Source organism: Pyrus communis, chromosome 15 (assembly GCF_041283825.1).
Source record: "Pyrus communis isolate YQ-2024b chromosome 15, ASM4128382v1, whole genome shotgun sequence".
Taxonomy (NCBI): Eukaryota; Viridiplantae; Streptophyta; class Magnoliopsida; order Rosales; family Rosaceae; genus Pyrus; species Pyrus communis.
The window spans coordinates 7224881-7246499 of record NC_142579.1 but is presented as its reverse complement, the minus strand read 5'-3'; the positions used below and the strand labels follow the sequence as shown (position 1 = coordinate 7246499).

General features: G+C 37.6%; 2 protein-coding genes across 2 annotated transcripts; one reads left to right on the top strand and one right to left on the bottom strand.

Moving 5' to 3' along the window:
• Positions 1-3515: 3515 nt before the first annotated feature.
• On the bottom strand, positions 3516-4540 carry LOC137730709 (NDR1/HIN1-like protein 13). The gene has a single exon (XM_068469669.2). It carries the CDS (start codon positions 4505-4507, stop codon positions 3662-3664), a length of 846 nt encoding a protein of 281 aa, XP_068325770.2. The 5' UTR covers positions 4508-4540; the 3' UTR covers positions 3516-3661.
• A 6983-nt stretch (positions 4541-11523) lies between these two features.
• On the top strand, positions 11524-13892 carry AUF2 (F-box family protein). The gene has a single exon (XM_068487194.2). It carries the CDS (start codon positions 12768-12770, stop codon positions 13737-13739), a length of 972 nt encoding a protein of 323 aa, XP_068343295.1. The 5' UTR covers positions 11524-12767; the 3' UTR covers positions 13740-13892.
• Positions 13893-21619: the final 7727 nt, after the last annotated feature.

Sequence of the window (21619 nt, the reverse complement as noted above, 5' to 3'; positions counted from 1 at the left end):
GAGAATGCTCCATTGCCCAAAGTGAAAGTATAACCAAAAGTGGTATCATCTTCATTCCCACTTTAGTCACTGTCACAAAAACCAATGAGCAGTGCAGAATCCCTTTTCTTATAATTAATTCCATAGTCAAAGGTACCCTGAGTATACCTCATAACCCTATTTATAGTGCCAAGATGCTTGGTTGTAGGACAATGCATGAACTCTGCAAGCATATAAGATGAGAACATAACATTAGGTCTTGTTGCAATCAAATACAAGAGGCTATTGCCAACAATTTTTCTATACAATTCATCATCAGTTGCTTCATTGCCATCATCCTTCTTAGCTTATCAATGGAAGCTAAAGGAATTGAACTGGCTTACAGGTCTTCAGTCCAGATTTCTCAAGCAAACTCAATGCATATTTCTTCTGATGAATAGTCATGCTCTACCATTTGCCCTACATTAAGCAAGTTTTCATCTAACCCAGGCACTATCATAACCTCAGGAATGTATCTATTACCCATCTTGGTTTCTATAATCAAGGTTCCCTTGCCAATTGACTCCAAAAGATCACCAATACCCATCTTCACTTTGCATTTCACACTCCTATTAATGTTAATTAGGAGTGATTCACTGTTAGTCATGTGGTTGCTACAACCACTATCTAGATACCAGATCTCATAGTTCACTTGAACATAAGCTTTATGGCATGCATAAAACATCATTGCAGTGTCTCGCACCTAATTGGCATAATTTGCCATTTGACCCGTCTTTGGCTTATGACAATTTCTCATCAAGTGCCCAAACTTACTACAATTATGGCACTTCACTTTTCCTTTGAATCAACACTCCACATGAGTTGCTCCTCTAGATAGGCATCATGCTCACCATCATCTTCTTCATCATCAATAGACAAAGATTTAACCTATTTCTTCTTCAATTTAGCCTTCTGTTTGGGCCTAAAATAACACGGCCGAGCCTAGAATTGTTCTCAGTCCAATAAGAAATATCGAGAATATTCTTTGCCATGGGCTGAGTCCAGTAGATTTTGGCCGAACCCTATTAGAAGATGGTTTTTCTTGGATAAGGGTGAAATGGTCAAATCCTAGTTCAATAAGGATTCTTCCGAAGTTAAGGATGCTTTGAATCATAAAAGATGCTGAGAATCAAGGGATTGAATCTAAGTGATTAAAGAGTTCGGTTCAGAATCCCATGAGAGTTAGGATTAGTCGAAACCTAATAAGATTAGGTTGAGGATTTCTAGTCCAAGTGAAATTTTACCTCGACCATGAGGGAAATTACTACTATAAATAGAGAGATGAGTGCATCATTCAAAGTATATCCAATTCAACACACAACTGCCTTGCGTAAACCTCTCAAACATCTTGATATTTTTATTTTCTTTTTCCTCGCCAATACATCTTCAGTTTGGATAAACAGCACTGAAGCCGTAGAATCAGCTGACCAATGAGCACTTTTAGTTTGGATAAATAGCATTGCTTCGAGATCGACTGGTTATCTATCCAAGTCTCGGTTAACGAGTTTTTCTGAGTCCTTATTGGAAGAGGTTATCTCATCAGCCTTCTCAGCGAAGTGAGGAATTACCAAGCTTTTCACGTTGAGAGTCGATTTTATTTTATGATTGGATATTCGTAGATACATTTTAGAGTTCAGCATTCAGACGACTGAACCACATTTACAATCAAGACACTTATCTCTTTTGAATATTTGTGTCTGTACAATCTAGTACCAGTTCGGCATACTTATATTTGCACAAATATAATTATTGAGACCAAACGCGATGCTGATGATTTGTGAACTGCGAAGAAACTAGCAGCTTTGTCTTCAGGCTTTATAACCTAAAGGTCGAGATGAGTTCCTTCCTCGGCTGCCATCGCAAGACACAGAAGTCAGCAGCACACCCAATACCACATCAACATACATTTTACTCCCTGGCCAAACTCGATAACCGAATGACGTAGTTAAGTTATTAATTACTCAGCCTGCACGTCACGTAGACTAGGTAGTTTTTAGGGTCCACGCCTTATCTTTCTTCTTCTATGATTCTGGGGTCACTATCCCTTTGTCGACAAGTTTCCAAGTCCCATATGATTTGAAAATTGTGACCATCCTGGCTTTCCAGAACTCGAACTCGATACCATCAAATACAGGAGCTCACAATTCACCACCTCAAGATCTAGCCATTTCAAACTGAATCGATTCAAATCCGAGAGTTTTCTCATTGGATTTCTCTCAAATTTTTCATAGAAATCAACGCCCAGTTGATACTTGAACTAAGCTCTCGATACCATGTTAGAATATGGTACTTGTGTATGAATTTTATGATAGTTTTACTGAGCTCAGAGGAATAAGAAAATGAAAATGATGATGGTAAGAATCCAAAGATCACAGAGCACAAGTTATGCTCATCCAACGGTGTATGAGCAATGCCCTATAAGACTTTGCCACTTGCTCACATCTGAGCCTAAGATCTAATAGACCAATCTCAACCCTTAATCTCTAACAAACTCTTGCCACATCAACACTACTCTAATTAAAGATTAATTAATCGTTTTAGACCTTAACAACCAACTCTATTCTGGTTACAACAATCTGATTGAGATAGTAGATGGTCTCCATGATTATCACGACAAAAATGTTCGATAACGTTTTTCGGCTTATGCCTTTTTCTCATGCTTACCATTTAGCAAGTGGAATTGACCAGTTTAATGTGGTTGATAGTTTGCAGAGAGTGTGCTTTTTTTCTTTGTTTTTTTTTTATTTTTAGCAAACGATATTATCTATATTAAGGGGAAGGAGATGGACTAAGTCTCACAATGGACTAGCCAGACAAGATGCTTATTTACTAAAAATATCTTTTACAATTGGAAGCTCTTCTAATGAATTATGTGGATTTTGGTTGCTACTGAACAATTACTATGTTATTGTAGGTAAAGAAACATATCAAGCATGGCAAGATCATGAAGGTGGGATTTTCACTGTTGAAGTGTCTCTCCATGCCTCAAATGTGCAAGTTGTTGATCCAGTAATAGGGTACAGATGCACTCATCTTAAATTTCGACCCTCTTTTGACAATTCACGGTTTCGCCACTGATTGGAATAATGATAAACAAGTTAAATACTGGATTATATATGAGTCATAGGCTTGTTTGTTGATTGGTGCGTTTAGGCTTCATATATATTTGTAGGAGTCTTGACCTAACTTCATTGGAAATCTTACTTAGAATATATATCTTAGAGTGAAATTTTGCTGACTTTTTTTGTCCTAATGTGGAATATATTTGTAAGAGTCTTGAATATTGTACGTATAATTTTCTATTTGTGATACATCACATGAATCGCAAACATAGTTTGCAAAATTGGTCTACATACTTATATCATGCATGACAGACTCTCTATTGATCCCTTCATCAGCTGCTGACTTAAAACTAATAGAACTAACTCGAGCAAGATAGAGGAAGGAAAAAAGAAAAAAAAAAAAAAAAAGGCGAATGGGTATAAATTCTAGATCCATAAGGGCAAAATATAAATATGTATAATTAATGAACAAAAAATACAGTACAAATGAGTTTGAATTAGCACCAACTACCACGGCTACATGGCTTCCAAACTTGTTCCTAATCATCATACAACAACAACACCAACACCAACGTTGATTACTACTTCCGCTGGGTTTCGCATTCTTGCTTCAATACTTTAGTCCGTTTCGACAATTTATCCACCGTTATATCACACGCCACATGAAATTTCATGCTTCTACTTTTCAACGTCCCAATTCTCAACCTCGCCGAAATGTTCATGTTGAGGGATAAACTAACCTGCACTTTCTTCGTGCTGCTATTGCTCTCACTAACTCCCAAGCTTTTCTTAATCTCTTTAGGCAAAATAACGTTTGCACTGTGGACGACGATAGTAACCTCTTTTGATTTGCCCGTCCCTTGCGTAAAAGATGGGTATTTTCCTTCAGCTATTGTTTTTTGCTTGAAATGAAGGCTAGTACCACCACCATTGTACATAATTGTCACTCTCGAATTCGGATTTCGAACCATCAACGTCAAGCTGTAGTCCGACCGTCCATTACTCTTGCTATGTACAACAACACGTTCTACACTGAATTTGGGATTTTCGGACTTGGCGAACATAACAGAAAAAATCGTTATGAGCATGACAACAAGGAGGACAATGAAAGCCAAGATGCCAATGCAGTAAAGGTTGCAACATAACGGCCTTTTTCTTTTGCGGGACGGGTCCTGGTGGCATTCGACAATGTAGGCGTTTTCGGGCGGGGGCACGTGGTAGATTTGGTCCTTGGGGACTTGGATAACATAGGTACCTGAGCGGAAGATGGCGACGGAAGGATTTTGGGGTTGGGAGATGACCAACTGTCGGGATGTCGACGGGGGTAGTGTTGGAGGTGGGAATTGAAGGTATTCGGGAATTGCAAGGATAAAATGAGGGGAGTGGTTTTTGTTGATGGGGAGATCAGGTGGGGACCGCTCCGCCATGGGAAAATGGGGAACGGTGGGGAGGAGATGGAAGGTGGTGTGTAAGCGCAATTGGAGAAGAAAGGGACGTGGATTGCATGGGACAAATGGGAGGCTGTGAGGTGGAAGAGAAGCAAACTAAAGAGGGGTTTGCAATTTGCATGCAAAAGTGAGGTTTTTGTCCAAATTAAGGCTATTATTAGAGGTCGTTTACTAGGTCAATTTACGTCTCCTAATACTCGCTTAAGGATTATTCATGACGATTTCTGGCTCTCCCTAAATAAGGAAATACAAGCATCTAGTAGATTTTACTCTAATCATTACTTGCTTAGCAAAACCTTAGTCTTTACGATCAACTTTTTATTCTTTGTCAATTTAACCGTAAACTAGTAAGTTCAACTACAAACGCCTAATTCACAAAAGAAAATACTTGGCTCAGGTCATGACATGAAGAGCTCTTGAGTATACCACAAGGGAATACTATCCATTCACTAATCACACATAACTAATTGATACGTTTGTCTTAGTCTTAAACTTGTACATCGTCACATGCTATTGTAAATTTTGCTTGTTAAATTTTGAGTTGGCATCAAGCCCTTAGGGTTTCAGCTATCTCATGCTCTCTCATAAGTACCACTGATCATATTTGTCTCTCAAAGGAAAAAAAGAAGCTCCATAACCTATTCTACTGTCCACCATAACCATGTGACTGATATAGCTAGCACAATCAAATTCCTCATGCATCATCATTAGTTTATCAATATGAATACTCTTAAAGGCTCAACATTTGAGAGTTTCATGCTTTCAATTATGAAAAGGGAAAACACAAATACAAGGATGATTCTACAAAAACTACACACACATGCTTAAGAAATCTTGTAAGTAATTTCATACGCCTTCTTATTACGTTTTACATGAGCATATATAGTTACAACAGAGGCCAATAAGCCAAACAAACAAACTACTTACAAATAAGCACTGGGCCAAAAGGCCTTACCCGAAGCTTTTCAAATTATCTATTGACACCCAACCCTTTTCTCTGCGCACACAGCTTCAAAATTTTATTGCAATTTTTATTAGAAGACAATCCATTGAATTTTACAATATCCCAAACCTGGTCAACAACTAGATTAGAAAATACTATTAATTACTTAAATACAAAATTCAACAACCCTTTAACATGATATGATGGGGAAAATAAAAAATAAATAAAATTGGTGAATTAGTCAAGTCAATACAAAAGATTGCAACTTGCAATTTGTATGCTATAGATTGTGCTTCCCGATTTCCATCAATAATTTTTTTTTTAAATCAAATCAACTGAAACTATTAGTTAAAATAGAAAATTAGAGCAGCAGTTCTAGAACTTTGATCCAATTGGATTTTTAGTTTTTGAACTAAAATTCCTCGAGTATTGGTCTATGAGTAGTGATAATGTGGACCAATAGTCATGTTGATTAACTCCGTAACAACTTTCATCTATTTTTTGTCTTTTTAAATCTTTTAATTTGGATGGAAGTTCTATCAGATTTAGCTAAAAAGACAATTGATCTATATTATAACAAGTTTAGGGAACAATACTAACAAAATTTTAGTTTAGAGACCAAAACTCTAATTGAGCTACAATTCAAAGACTATAGCTCCAATAACCTCTAGTTAAAAAATAGGAGAATTTTCAAACAATATGTAATGTACATAGGGGTAGACGCATTAAGGGGCAAGGGGGGTCAACTAACCCTATGGACTTCGATGAATCTCCATGAATAACTTGAGTACTACCCCTTTGAAGGTTGGAGTTGCCCTTTATACATGCCCTCCAATTGCTTGATAAATGCCTCAAAGAGGAGTTGCCCTTTTTTCCATATTTTATGTGTCTACCTTTACTATTCATCTTAAATTTGATTCTTTTACTTTAACTAGCACAATGAAATTTTTTTTGTTCTGCATTAATAGTGGAGAGTTTCGAGGGATTCGTTGTTATAAAGATCAAGAAGTTTCAATAGGAAGCAGAAAATGGACCAAAAAGCTTGATTTCGTGGATGAAAGATCTGTTTCCAACATTTTGTGTTGGAAGGAAGCATTCAAATGTCCAGCTGGTTAAAAGACTTGACTATTCCAGTTTGTTAGGCTTGGGCATTAACTTAAAAAATGGGCGGTGAGATCTTCATATGATACTTGTCACATCTCAGCCCGGGCTCCCACCACATCCTGAGCTCAACTCCACCGTAGCATGATATTGTCCGCTTTAGGCCCCTACCACACCCTCATGGTTTTGTTTCTAGGAACTCACACGAGAACTTCTCAGTGGGTCACCCATCCTGGGATTGCTCTCGCTCGAACTCGCTTAACTTCTGAGTTCTGATGGAACCTGGAGCCAGTGAGCTCCCAAAAGGCCTCGCGTTAGGTAGAGATAGGAATATACATATAAGGCTTACAAGATCCATTCCCTTGGGCGATGTGGGATCTTACAATTCACCCCCTTTAGGGGTCCAACGTCCTCGTCGGCACACATCCGGCCAAGGATTAGCTCTAATACCAAGTTAACACATCCCTGGCTCGACTCCGCCGTAGCATGATATTGTCCGCTTTGGGCCCCTACCACACCCTCACGGTTTTGTTTCTAGGAACTCACACGAGAACTTCCCGATGGGTCATCCATCCTGGGATTGCTCTCGCGCGAACTCACTTAACTTCGGAGTTCCGATGGAACCTGAAACCAGTGAGCTCCCAAAAGGCCTCGCGTTAGGTAAAGATGAGAATATACATATAAGGCTTACAGGATCCACTCCCCTGGACGATTTGGGATCTTACAATACTATATCAATCTTATTGTTATTTCAATTGTGTGTTTATGGAAAAGACAATGAGAAGAAAAAAAACACGTGTTATATGCTCTATTTTTCTATTCTTAGGCCATCTCCAACCGACCCGGCCAAAGGATTATAAGGCTAAAAATAATCTGTTTTGACACGAAAACCATCTCCAACAATCTCAAAATAGGCTAGTGGGCTAGCCAAGATCAGCCAACCAGCAAGCCCTCCTTTTGTTTCTCAGCAACCAAACAGATTAAAATTGGCTCCACCACTCTAGAATACCATCAGGTATTTTCTTTTTCTTTCTTTCAAATTAACCTCCTTTATAATTCTTTTTCTTTTTCCTTCCAAGTCTCAAGTTCCTCCATGCTACTGTGCGTTATCCTTTTTCTTTTTCCTTCCAAGTCTCAGTTGGTGATTCAATGGAGAAGCTCTTTTCTTGTTGCAGCATAACAAAGCAAGCTTTTTCCCTTTTTTGTGATTTGAGATTGAGAAGGCAAATAGGGAGAAAGGAGAAATAGAGGGAGAGGGACGGAAGCTAGTTCAGGAAGAAAAAGAGGGAGATGGACGAAGAAAAATAGGAAGGAAAGGTTCTTCCTTTTTTGTGATTTGAAATCGAGAAGGCAAAGAGGGAGAAGGATGGAAACTAGTCCAGGAAGAAAAAGAGGGAGGTGGACAAGAAAACTAGGAAGAAGTGGTGTTCTAGAATGAATAGAAAAACATAAGTATTAATAAAATATTAATAAATATGACTTTAATATAATATTTGAATTTGTTACTATTTTGTTTTTTTTAGTCCGACACTGCATCAAACGCTTCACTAAATCAAATTAGCTTAGTTCCAAGACCAGTCCAGTCTGACGTAATCCAATACAACAAACGCATCTTAAAAATGTTTCTAATAATATTTGGAGGAAAAAAAGTTAAAAGTGGTCTTGCGCCAAAAGCACTTAAGTGCTTTTAGAAGAAAAAAAACACATTGCATTTTGATTAAAATATCATGCTTTTTGATTAAAATATTGACGTGCTTCTAAAAAAACCGCTTTTGAAAAACTAAATACCTCAAAACAATGGTTATACAAACGATATTTGATTATACCAACTCCAATGCTTCGACCCAAACTCAAATATTTAGGTTACTATAAAAGACAGAAATTTAGCTCTATGACCAATGACTATCATCCAATGCTTGTAGTTTTTAAATTTAAGTTATAGTTTTAAAATTTAAGTTGTTGTAATTTTTAAATTTAAAATAATAAATTATGTTTGGCCATTTGGCCTCTCGGTTGGGTATAGTTTTTTGTCAAAGGGTTATGTTTGGCATATGACCCTCTAGTCCCCAAGTTGGGGGTGATAAGAAACATGGTCTGGCACTATTCATTAAAATATTAATTTTTTGGAGGGTTATAGGACTAAAACGAGCCATCTGGCTCTCATTCGGTTGGAGATGACCTTAGCAGTTGAACTTGAGCAATCAAACTTAGCTCTTGTGTTGTGTGGGGGCAGATTCACCAAAGGGCATGAGCGGTCTGAACATATATAAAATCTTAATTTTTACCAAATTTCAACCCAAATTCCAAATCTTTAAAATTCTAATTTTTCTTTTATATTGATAATGAAGCAAAAATACAACATTTTCAAGTATGAAATCGAGTAGTGAACAATTGTCTCTTTGTTATGAACAATTGTAGTTTGTAATTATTTATTTCATGAATTATGACCGATGGGTTATGATTTAATTTATAAGGCTATTTATTTGTCAAAAAAATATTTATGAATTTTTTGATATGAACTCCAAATAATTTTTCTCGGATACGCTGCTGATGTGGTTGTACACCAACTCTTGATGCCGCCCCAAGTCACTATAGTGGGGGCATGATGGCAGAGAGCGTTTTGACTGTCGTTTACGGATGCAGACTTAGCAATTTTCTTTGAAGTTTGGTAGTGGGTTGTCCTGGTATTTCCTCCAGAACGTCGACTATGTTAAGACAAATTTTCATTCTTTATTTTATTTTAAATTAATTTAAATTACTGAAAGAGGAATAAAAAAAGGAATTAAAATTCCCTACATTTTTTCCCGCTTGTTTTGATTAAACAACTGTTCTATTCAGATTTTACTTTCGTACCTTTCTTCATCACCATTTAACTTTTTAATCTCCAATTCTAATTTTATAAGGATAAGCGTAAAGGATTACTCTATGTCCATTTTTGAAAAATACATTTTTGGTTCGAATGAACTTACTGCGTGCGAGAAGTCTAGGTGACCACTTATTAGGAAAACTTATAACGTAGTAATGAAATCTCAACACGCAGTATAATTAATTGTTGTGTTATAAAGTTAAACGATGAAATTTTCTTTGAAATATAATACATGACTAGATAATTACAAAATGTGACAATAATATTCTAGCGTCACACTAATAATTTTTACTAAACCATGATTGCTTGGTTGGAAGGCTATCCATAATGGTTGTAAATAAATTATTCATTTTGTTAATTAAACAGATTTCTTCTCTTTTATTAGCTTAATCCTTCGATAAGTAATATAAGACTTATCACATATTTACAACGCATTTTAATATCAAGTAGGCAAGCATACAATATATTGACCACATTTAATGAGATAAACTCAACATTTAATTGCAATAAAATAATTGTTACATGTGCCACGTTCACATAAAAATGTAGTACGACTAGCATTTTTTCTAGTCTAAATTCTCACTTAAAAATGAAAATCACTAGTCGCTCTTCACAAGTTACTACTTAGTACTACGTTCTAATAGTATTCTTCTTCACTTGTAAGTGAGAGGTCATAAGTTCGATTTTCGTCAAATACGAATTTAAACACATTTGCTCACCCATTATGAAGCTTAACCAACTTCTCATCCTTTAATGTAAATATATCGTTTCTTCAAAAAGAAAAAAAAAATGAAAATGACAAGTTGCTTAGCAGATAAGTATGAAAATGAAACCAACAATAGATTTCCATTTTTAGGCAAAAAAAAAAATAATAATAATAATAAATAAATAAATAAATCAGAATGAATTGTCTGGCATGACTAAAATAGGTTTTAAGTTTTTAACTATGAACTAATAATAAATTTGTTACTTTTTTTATAATACGAAGCAAATAGAGTAGGTGGGACGTAACACGTAAAATATAATTATACAAAAAGAAAAGGAAACAAATATCAGTGGGGCCTACATTAGCTAGTAAAACTGTAAAAGACTATCCTCTTTTGACAAATCTCACTGTGGGCCGTACGATTATTCGATCTAAACGGTTCTGCACGCAATATCGTCCGTCTGTTGACCGTAACTGAAAGTCATTTAATTTACGTGTAGACGACAGTAATTTGTTGTCCGTTGCAATGTACATTGAGATGGTCATTTACGATCAACGGTGGGTATATCGGCTCGGCAGCCGGTAATTTTTATAATGTGAAAAACAAAGGACCGAAGATACTTAAAAAAATGAGGAATTCTTTTTTCGGTAATATAAGAGAGAAGTGGTATTGACATTTCAAAAATTTTATTCTACTTTTCTCATAAATGTATTTTTCTTTCTAAATGTAGAAAGTTTACAATGTAGAATGAGAAATTTGAAATGTCAATAACAATTCTCAAATAAGATGTATTTTATCGTATATTGATGTCAAATTAATTTATCTTTAGATTGTTTTAATAACACTCCACATACAAATACACCCTACATCTACTTTTTCAATCAAAATTTATCTTACGACATCCCACATACTTTCTTATACTACCCTCACACCCCAAACTTTCTACATACACCACATTCTTCACATACATTCAACATTCTCTCATTGTTCATTCTCACCACACCTCTAAATTTCAAGACTCTCACTAAACATGTAAATGCTAATTATGAGATCGACTACATGACATTCGATTGTTGGTTTATTTTACTGATAGAGCACAAATCCAAAATTTGTATCCCTCTTTGTTACTCCTCTAGAGTCAATTTCACAAAAAAGAATGATAGACTCTCACTAAACATGTAAATGCTAATTATGAGATCGACTACATGACATTCGATTGTTGGTTTATTTTACTGATAGAGCACAAATCCAAAATTTGTATCCCTCTTTGTTACTCCTCTAGAGTCAATTTCACAAAAAAGAATGATAGGACCTAGGTGAATTTTTTTATTTTATTTCAAAATTATAATAGGAAGATTATAATGGGTTCATCTTTTTTTTTTTTTTTTGCGTGAACATAGGTTCAATTCTTTTTACTATACAAAACTTAAAAGAAAGTAGCACCACCTACCAAGCTTACCACTTAGAGGAAAATTTGTTTATATTATAATGGATTTTTTTTTTTTTTTTTGAGAAATCGAAAATTTGTTTTGGAATAGTTATAGATTTTGATAACAAAAAAATGTTGTAGTTCTTACAAAATCCATAATGAAGTACGTCTGGTTACAAATCCGTAACATTTTTTTTTATTTTTAGGGTTTACGTTTCTATCAATTTGGTGGTTTTAGCCAATTAGGAGTTTTAGGATTTTAGGGTTCGGGTTTAGACAACCAATTTAGAGTTAGGGTTCATATTAGTAAATAATTTGTGTATTCAATTTCTTTTAAATTTTTGGGGGCTAAATAGTCATTTCATGTTAAGATACATGAGTGATTTAATAATACATATTTACGTGGGGTGCAAATTAAAAAACCCTTTCTCTTTTCATGTAGCTTGGTAACACATTAGGCAATAATGTATTTTTAACTTCTGAATCAAATGATTTGTCAAAATTGAGTCGGTGATCTCAAAAAATACTTATGTGGAAGTTCAAACAATAGTGCTTGTGTGCTGAGAAATGAAATAGTTAACATTTTACATATCCGAAATAAAACTACAATTGGTAAATAGCTCGACATTCATAATATAGTTTTCTGGAAGGATTCGTTGAATTCCAAAGATTTAATATTAAAAGTTAAACCGAAACATGGGGCGAGGAAAGTTAAAGTTTATCTAGGGTGGGAAAATTAAGAATTTGATTCAAGAAATCGATAGAGAGTGCAAAAATATCGTGTTTCAGACCCATAATCAAAACTTTTCCAGGTAATCCCTGAGAAGGATACCTGTGTTGTTCATAAAATTTGTGCTATTCCTTTGCCTTTACATGAGCAAGAAAGATGATACCTGTGTTTGGGGCCCTAATGCCAATGAGAAATTTTCAGCTGTAATCGAGGTTTCTCTTTATAAAGTTACACGTTAAGGGAAAAAAATAATATCTCCAACGAAAACCGGAGCCGGCGTTAAGCATATTGCGTGGGGCCCTCCATACCACCCATCAAATTGGTCAAATGGGCTCCCCCCACGCTCGATTTCTTCCAAAAACAACGCGGTCGCTTCTCATTTCTCCCAAATCGAGCAAAACCCACTAGACTCTGTCTCTCTGAGCTGAGAGCCCATCCGAACGACGACTCTCTGATCGTTCCAATGGACGGTTTCGATCGCCTCCCCGACTCGCTCATCCTCCAGATCTTCGACTCGGTCTCCGACATCAAGACCCTCATCCGCTGCCGCGCCGTTTCCAAGCGATTCAACTCGCTCGTCCCCCACACAGACTCGCTCATCCTAACCGTCGACCGCGTCATATCCTCCGATTCAGACTCCGACTCGGAAAGCGACGACGTTTCGCACCTCCTCGTCGCCTTCCTCAAATCCATCCTCAAATCGCTCCAGGACCTAGTCTCGGCCAAGCCCGACCCGACCCAGACCCGCTCTCAGAATTCCCCCGCCCAGATCCTCCGCTCCTTCCACCGCGTCCGAAGCCTCTCGATCGAGCTCCCGTCGGGCGATCTCCGGTTAGAGAAGGGGACGGTGCTGAAATGGCGAGCTGAATTCGGGAAAACTCTGAAGACGTGCGTGATCCTAGGGTTCCGATCCGTCGTCGCCAGCGGGGACAATCCTGTGGCCGGAGAGGAAGCGGACTTCGCCGGAGGTCTGAAGGTGAGGGTGGTGTGGACGATTAGCGCGCTGATCGCGGCGTCGGCGAGGCACTACCTGCTGAAGGAGGTGGTGAGGGAGCAGAGAGGGCTGGAATCGCTGGTTCTGAGGGACAGAGAAGGAGAAGGCACGGTGGTGATGAGAAAGGAGGGGCTGAGAGAGTGCAGGAGGGAGGACGCGTGTGGGGAGGCGGAGGAGGTGGAGGAGGAAGAGGGATGGGATAGAGGGAGGAGCAAGGTGCCGAGCGTGAGGATGAGGATGAGGCACGTAGCGAGGGTGGAGCTGAAGGGCGGGGTATGGGTGGAGGGGGCCACACTTGTTGTGGTGAGGCCGAGTTTGGGGGATGACGTGGAGGATGGGGATTTGGCGATGGAGGCGTTTGGGAATGATGGGATGTACGGGGAGGTTGTAGTGGAGCTGCTCAAGGCCAAGAGTTATTTACTGGAAATGAACTCTTTTTAGTTGACCATGGTAAATGGTAAATGGTAAAAATGTATTTGCTTTTACTTCACTTGTTTTTTGTACATTCTCTCTGTATTTTGTGTTGCCATGATTTTCTGACTTTGTACCTGCTAATATTATGAGGGAATGAAATCCTGTTTTTTTGTTGTTAAATTCCGAACTCTTAACGGAGCTGCTATTACAACGAGATAATTCACTCATGACAAAATTACGTCGCCGACGCTCTATTTGACATATTATTTCCAGTTTCAATAGAATTTATTTGCTAGTTTTATTGTCAAACCAAATTTATTTGACAATGAGTAACATTTGAACGGTGATCACTTGCAGGAGACGTGAGTTAGGTTAGTTTGCGTACACATTGTCATTATCCGAAAACCCCAAACACCGGAAAGTCTTCATCTTCTGTTCCCAGGTCTCCACTTTCATCCAACTCATGGCCTGAATTATATATATATATATATATATATATATATAATATATGTAGCTTCCGGAGTTCCTACCACACCTATTCTCATCAACCCTTCTAACAAATTCCATAATCTTTTCCTTCTTAAACAGAACAAATCTCCGAAAGTGGAACATAATTTTGGAAATGCGATTTAGAGCTTATACCCAAACTCTTTAGAAACTCAAAAATGGGCATCAAAATCTTCACCACATCATGTCTGAGATACCACCCTAAAACATCAATTTCTTACAACCGAAAAATCTCCTCAACACCAGAAGAGAAAGGGCAATCCAACGATGGGCACTTCGCCATATAAACTCCTGGGATCATGGCATATAATTTCGGCAATGTCAGAGATTTCGAAAAGCCATAACCTTGATCTTGGGTTTTATGGCTTTGTCAAGATGGGAGTGCAGGACGGGATAGTCTGTTTCTGTGGATGAACATTGCCCATGAACCCTACAATTTCGAGCCCATTGCCACTAAATCATCACCACCGAGTAAAAATGGCGCGTGTTGTTGCACTAGGTACCTTTGTGCCTCTTTCCTTCTCGTCGACAACTCCACTTGCACCTCTCACCTAGTACACCACCGTCGAACTTGAATATCTCCAGAAATGTTGTCCTTTCTTCCCACTGACGGCTCTTGTTGCACCCTCCTCCCTTCCATGCTTAGCATCAACGACCTTGTTTGTCTCCTTTGCCATTGGTGTATGACAGGGACCAATCAGTAAGGAAGCAAATCGAAAGAAGAAAGAGGAAAAGGTAAAAGAAAAACATTTTGATTTCATTCATACTTTCCAATTTGAAGAGTAGCCATTTTTGTTGAGTAGGCGTGGAGATGCGCTGATTGAGAAAATGTTTCAAGGTTTGGTGGTCCGTAAGAATCTTGAAGGATGCCCGAGCAGTTAGGGTCGCCATTTCTGGATAGCAAAGACGATGGCCATCATTTCTTTACCATAAAAGGATAAAGTCTTATATTTGTCGAATAGTGACTTGCTCAGGAAGGTGATTGGATGATGGTCCTGAGAAAGCCCAGCACCAATGCCCATGTTAGAGGCATCACACCGCAATGTAAATGGCCTAGAAAAGTCTGGGAGGGCCAAGACAGAGGTAAAAGAGAGAACCTGCTTACGAGCCACAAATGCTTAGGTCGCTGTTGAAGGTCATTTAAAGTTATCCATTTTTAGAAGATCAACTAAAGGCTGAGCGAGAAGACCAAAGTTACGCACAAATTTCCGATTATAGTCTGCTAGACCCAAGAATCCACGTAAGGCTTTGAGTGTACGTGGTTGAGGCCACTCCATGATACATTGCACTTTCCGAGAATCAACGATGACACCCTCTACAGAAATGATATGACCAAGGTACGCCACAGTGGGTTGTCCAAAGGAGCATTTAGACGCCTTCACCTTTAATTTATTCGCTCGCAAAACATCAAAGACAAATGTCAAATGATTAAGGTGGGTAGGTAAATCCGGGCTGAAGATGAGTATATCATTGAAAAAAATCAGGACAAACTTACGTAAAAATGGCTTGAAGATGGAGTTCATTAATTAGTGCCTGAAATGTGGAAGGGCCATTGCAAGGTCCAAAAGGTATGACCCAAATTGAAAATGCCCATCATGTGTGCGAAAAGCCGTTTTCGGAATGTCAGGTTCATGCATGCGGATTTGGTGAAACCCGGATCGGATATCTAATTTGAAAAAGATCTTAGCCTCGCAGTCGCCAAGTAGCTCATCAATAATTGGAACCGAAAAAGGAAATTTGACAGTCATTAGATTAGGCCCTTGTAATCCACACAAAAACACGAAGTAGTGTCATCTTTGTGAACCAAGAATGCGGGGGAAGAAAAGGGACTTGAACTTGGGCAAATTATGCCTGCAACAAACATTTCATCAACCTTTTTTTTTCTCCATTTCCTTCTTCTGAACATAGACGTAACAATAAGGGCACACTTTCATCGATTGAGTGCCCGGCAACAAGGTAATTCTGTGGTTGATTGCTTGTTTAGGAAGGCATGTTGGAGCAGTGAAAAGGTCCAAATAGTCGTCCATAAAGGAGGCGAGTGGTGGGGGAATAGAGTAAATGCCTCAGTAGTGGAACTGGCACTCAATATAGATGCTAGCATGAAGTTAATATCCGACAGGGAAGAGGCGGAAGTTGTGGAAGACAGGGTGGAAGGAGGATCAGATGATTGGAGTCACACCAAGCAATAATTATGGCCCTCAATTTGGAACTCCATTGCCTTGTTTTTGAAGTGCCATCCAATGAAACCCAAGGTTTCTAACCAGTCAGCCCCGAGAACCAAATCACAGCCCATTACCAGTAAAAGGCGAATATCAGAGGAAAACCTATACCCCTGTAAGTTCACTGTGAGATCGTAAGTGAGTATTATAGTATAGCAAAGACAACCATTAACCACAACCACCGGTTTTAACGAAGGAACGATCAATGCAGAGGCTAAGATGAATCGCTACAGAAGGGTTGAGAAAATTGAGGTCAGCGCTGGAATCCACAAATACCTAAATAAGCAAGGTGTCAATGTAAGCATAGCACGCCCTTACGTGCATTTGGGAAAGGTCAGAGCGTTGAGAGCGATTGGGACGATCTTGTCTACCAAGGGCTAGTCCGGTGCCCGCGAGGAATCATCAGGAGTCAGGCTAGAGGAAACTTCAGAGACTAATGTAGCATCTAATAATAACAGATGAGAGGTCGCACAAGTGTGGCCAGAAAAGTATTTCTCTGGGCAATATAAGCATTGGCCCCGAGAATGACGCTCACAGATCTCTGCCGCAAATAGGCGCAGAGGTAGTCAAGCCGGCTTATAATGAGGGATATAAGTGATGTGCGACAATTGTGAAAGGGAAGTTGTAGAAGGATGAGGAGGGTAAAGGCAAAAAGTGCTCCGTCGACGTTGCTATTTATGATCGTAGATGCGTGCAAGTTCAATGGCACGAGTCAATAGACGAGGGCTTTGGGCTAAAACATCATCCTGGAGTTCCATCCTAAGCCCACCAAGAAACATCCCTAAGAGTTGTGTATCACTCCAACCCTAGGCTCGGCAAGACAAGCAAATGAAGTCGTTAATATAGACCTTGAGAGGTCAATTTTGGTAAACATGAGAGAAATACATGTTAAAGTTCAATTGGTCACCTGACGCAAATCATTGTAGAAGACATTCTGTGAAAGTGGCCTATAACGCAGACCCAACATGTAACTTGTACCATTGAAACCACAAAACCGCACCGTCCATAAAATGAAGACTGGCAATAGTGACTCAGTTGTTAGTGTTAACCCTATGGTAGTCCAAATATTCCTATGCCAACATCAACCAGCTATACGGATCATCACTGAAAAATTGGGGTAACTTGATTTTCATGTATTTAGGACATGTGGATGTGGGAGGTAGCTAATTAAGATGAAACGATGTGGGTGGTGGGTGGGGGCGAAGGGTGGTGGTGGATATCGAGAGTTGCAGTGACGCCTGCTAGTAGCTTGTAACTGATGGCAGGGAGTAAGGTATGGGTGAAAATCTCGAAAACTAAGAGCCCCATGCAAGAGGAGGGATAGCGTTGGATGGGTGGGTTTGTGGAATGGCCATCGGTCCAATCGGAATCTAGAGGGAGCCGATTAGAATTTAGGAAACCTAGGTGTGCAGCGGTGGCGACGAACCGGACAAACGGAGTTCCTCCATCAAATGGGATTGAACGAGGCTAATGTTTGCCAAGGAATCTTGGATGTCCATCAGATGAGACTAGAAAGTTTCCTGACGAGTGGCTAACAGGGAGACAAAATCATGAAATCCGTTAAGTTGCCTAAGAATTTGGTGTTGTTGGTTTTCCAACTCCAGGTCAGCCTCCGTGAGGTCGCCCGCTACCACGGAGGCCTTGCTCTTGCCCATAGAAGAAACACCTAGCTCTAGATACCAACTGATAAGGACCAATCGATGAGAAAGAAAATCGAAAGAAGAAAGAGGAAAAAGTAAAAGACTAAAACATTTTGATTTCATTCATACTTTCTCAAATGGTGAAAGTTGGTTCTTATACAACCCTAGGGTAAGAGTGTGGACGCTTAAACGACATCACCATTCTCAGATCATTAGATGAAGCCAACATTTTAACAATTCAAAGGACCATATTACCATCAGATAAAACCCTCACTACCTAATAAACCAGAGTCGTAAACATCATATGACCACGCCATTTGCACTATACGAAAACCAACTATAGCAAATAATAAAGGGAGCATTCATGAAAAAGGTTTGGGCTAAGTTTATTTTAACCAAAAATCATACTATAACTTTATTTAGACCATTGAATGAAGCCAACATTTTAACAATTCAAAGGACCATATTACCATAAGATAAACCCCTCACTACCTAATAAACCAGAGTCCTAACAATGTAAACATCATATGACCACGCCATTTGCTCTATACCAAAACCAACTATAGCAAATAATAAAGGGATCTTTCATGAAAAGGGCTTGAGCTAAGTTTTAACCAAAAATCATACTATAACTTTATTTAATGAAAAGAATTAAATATTAATGAAAAACTCTTAAATTTTAATAAAAATGACAAAAGAACTAAAATTTTAATGAAAAAAAGACACTATTTTAATATAAAAAAGTTAAAAAACAAATCTGACGTGCGACACCAGTGTGTCCATCACAGACACTGTTAAAACTAAACACTATTTATGAAATTGAACAGTATTACATTAGTTCTTGGTCCACTTTTATAAATAATGCCTAGTTCTTGGTTCACTTTCATAAATAGTGCCTAGTTATTGGTCATGTTTCATAAATAGTACTTAGTTATTGGGTCTAATTTCATAAATAGTGTATAATAATTGGTACAGTTTCATAAATAATGACTCTTTCTAGGTCCAATTTCATAAATAATGCCTAATTATTGGTCACTTTCATAAATAGTGCTTAGTTCATTATCATGTTTCATAAAAAGTGTCTAGTTTTTTGTCCAGTTTCATAAATAGTAATTCAATTTGAAGTCTTTTTCTTATTCTAAGCAAAAAAAAAAAAAAAAATCTATTAATGATAACTAACAACGGGATAAAAAAAGAGGTGTGGAGGGAGACAAGGATCCTCTCTGGATTAGTTTTCTGCGGATCCTTAAGATGAATTAATCTTAGATGTTGAAATTATATCTTGCGGTCATGAGCAAAACAAGACACCAGCCATATTTCTCAGTGTTTCAAAGCCCTAAATTCTCTCATCCTTCTCCCCTGCGGTGCTTTACAGCAAGAGGACTAGATTAGGGATAAGCAAAATACACATGGGTTTGGGTAACTGCAATTACCCACTCATTTAAAGTTCACGGTTACGGTTATGGGTAACCGTTTAGACGAACAAACGGTTATGAGTATAACTGTTTATCTGTGAAACTTAAATGGGCTGTTATGGGTATTACCCACGGTATCTATCGGTTATGAGTATTACCTGCAATTATAATGAGTATCCATTTATCCATTTAATTTAATATATGTAAAATTAAAAAAAAAAAATTAAAAACCCTAAATTTTTCGATTATAGATGAGTCATGAGTTTTCTTAAAGCATAAGTCCAAGCCATGATGCCCTCTTTGACGTACGCCCAAACCTTCACAGATTGAAACTTTCAGGTTTATAAACGGTTATGGTTAAATGGGTAAACGGTTATGATTAAATGGGTACACGGTTATGGATATGAGTATAACCATTTATGCAATTACTCAACGGTAAACGTTTATGTGGATATGAACATAAATGGTTATGGATAAATAACCGCAGTTACCTGTCCGCCATAACCGTTACCTATCCCTGGACTGGATGATTTTTGGTAATGGTGTTCGTCTATCTGCTCCCATCTCCACCTTGGTCTCGTCTGAGTCCTCTTCCCTTCCAACCAATGGTTTCATTAATTTCATAATTTTATATGTTTCATGGGAAAATATTAAAACCAAATTTCTTCGCAACGGTTGGGTTGGAGAGGCGGCGATGATGGTATATGTTTTTTATGTTTGTTTTTTATTTTTTATTTTTTAACTTTTTATTCTTTTGTTCTTATTATTAAATAAAATTAGAGTTACACGATTTTTTATTAAAATGCAAAGATTTGAAGCATTTTTTCATTAGTTTTCTTTTTAGTCTAGCCTTACTTCTATTTTTGGCGAGTACATATAATTTATAAAAAAAAGAAAATTTTATTTAAATCCATGTAACTTTTTTTACATCCAACTTAAATTTTAAATGTTAATTGTTTATTTTACCTTATTGTGTAATTACTATGAAGTACAAAATAAAATTAATAATAAAACTCATATTTATCAAACCCACACACTATAACTAAACCCTCGCATCACCCTTTGTTTATCATACGTTCATTCTAGCTAAAATCCTAATAGCTCTAACAGAGAAAAACAAGCTTTTCTATTGATGGATGGTGATTTTGAAGTTTTGAATCCTTCAACTAAGATATGACTCAATTTATGAATATTCTGTTCATTTGCTTCTCCTTTGGGTCAAATTTCATACTTTTTATATTATATTGTATTTGTTTTTCTTTGTCGATGTCTATCTGTGCACCAAAACACCATTGCAAGAACTTTTGATTAATATTGCAAAGACATATAACTTGATTATTGGTGCAGATAATGATTGCCCAACCTCATCAACCTTAACCAATAACTAGCGATGGCATCTGCTCATGAGATTTTTTTTCTTTCTTTGAGATTCTTTTCGAGATGAAAACGCAATATAAAAGGAAACTATACTACTTTGTGATGATTGGAAAAATGCAAAACTTCAAGCACCAAGATTTTTGTTCTTTCAATTTTTCGACTTATACAAGAATTTTTAGTTTACCTATAACACAATGCAGCACATTGCAAGGACTTGCAGACTTGCAGACATTGCAAGGACCTTAACATTGGACCACGACCTAGATTGTTGCTAACATTTTAAAATTACTACTTTTATGTATTACAACAGTAGTATGATTACTACTGACGAAGTATATGGGATGACAGAGTTCATCTTTACTTTAGCAAATGAATGTGTCGTCACAAAGTATTAGCAACGAGATCGGTGGACAGATTACGAAAGACATTATTTATTTGTCAGCATTAGCTGACTCGAACTTGGCCAGAAACACAGCAAGCCTCGTAAATGGAAAAATTTCAAAGAAAAACTGCTTACCAATGTTCTTAGATTATAAACTTGCTTACCTGTTGTTAAATAAAAGGGAATTAATTGTTTGATTTGTTGCTTATGCATCAGCATAAAGAAAACAAAAAGAGCAAATGTCTAGATCTCGTCGCAAAGAGATTAAAAAAAAAAAAAAAAAAAAAAAAAGGGCCATGGAAATGCAAAGGACACCTCTTTTAAAAAAAATATATATATTCAATTAGAGATGTTATTTTATAAAAGA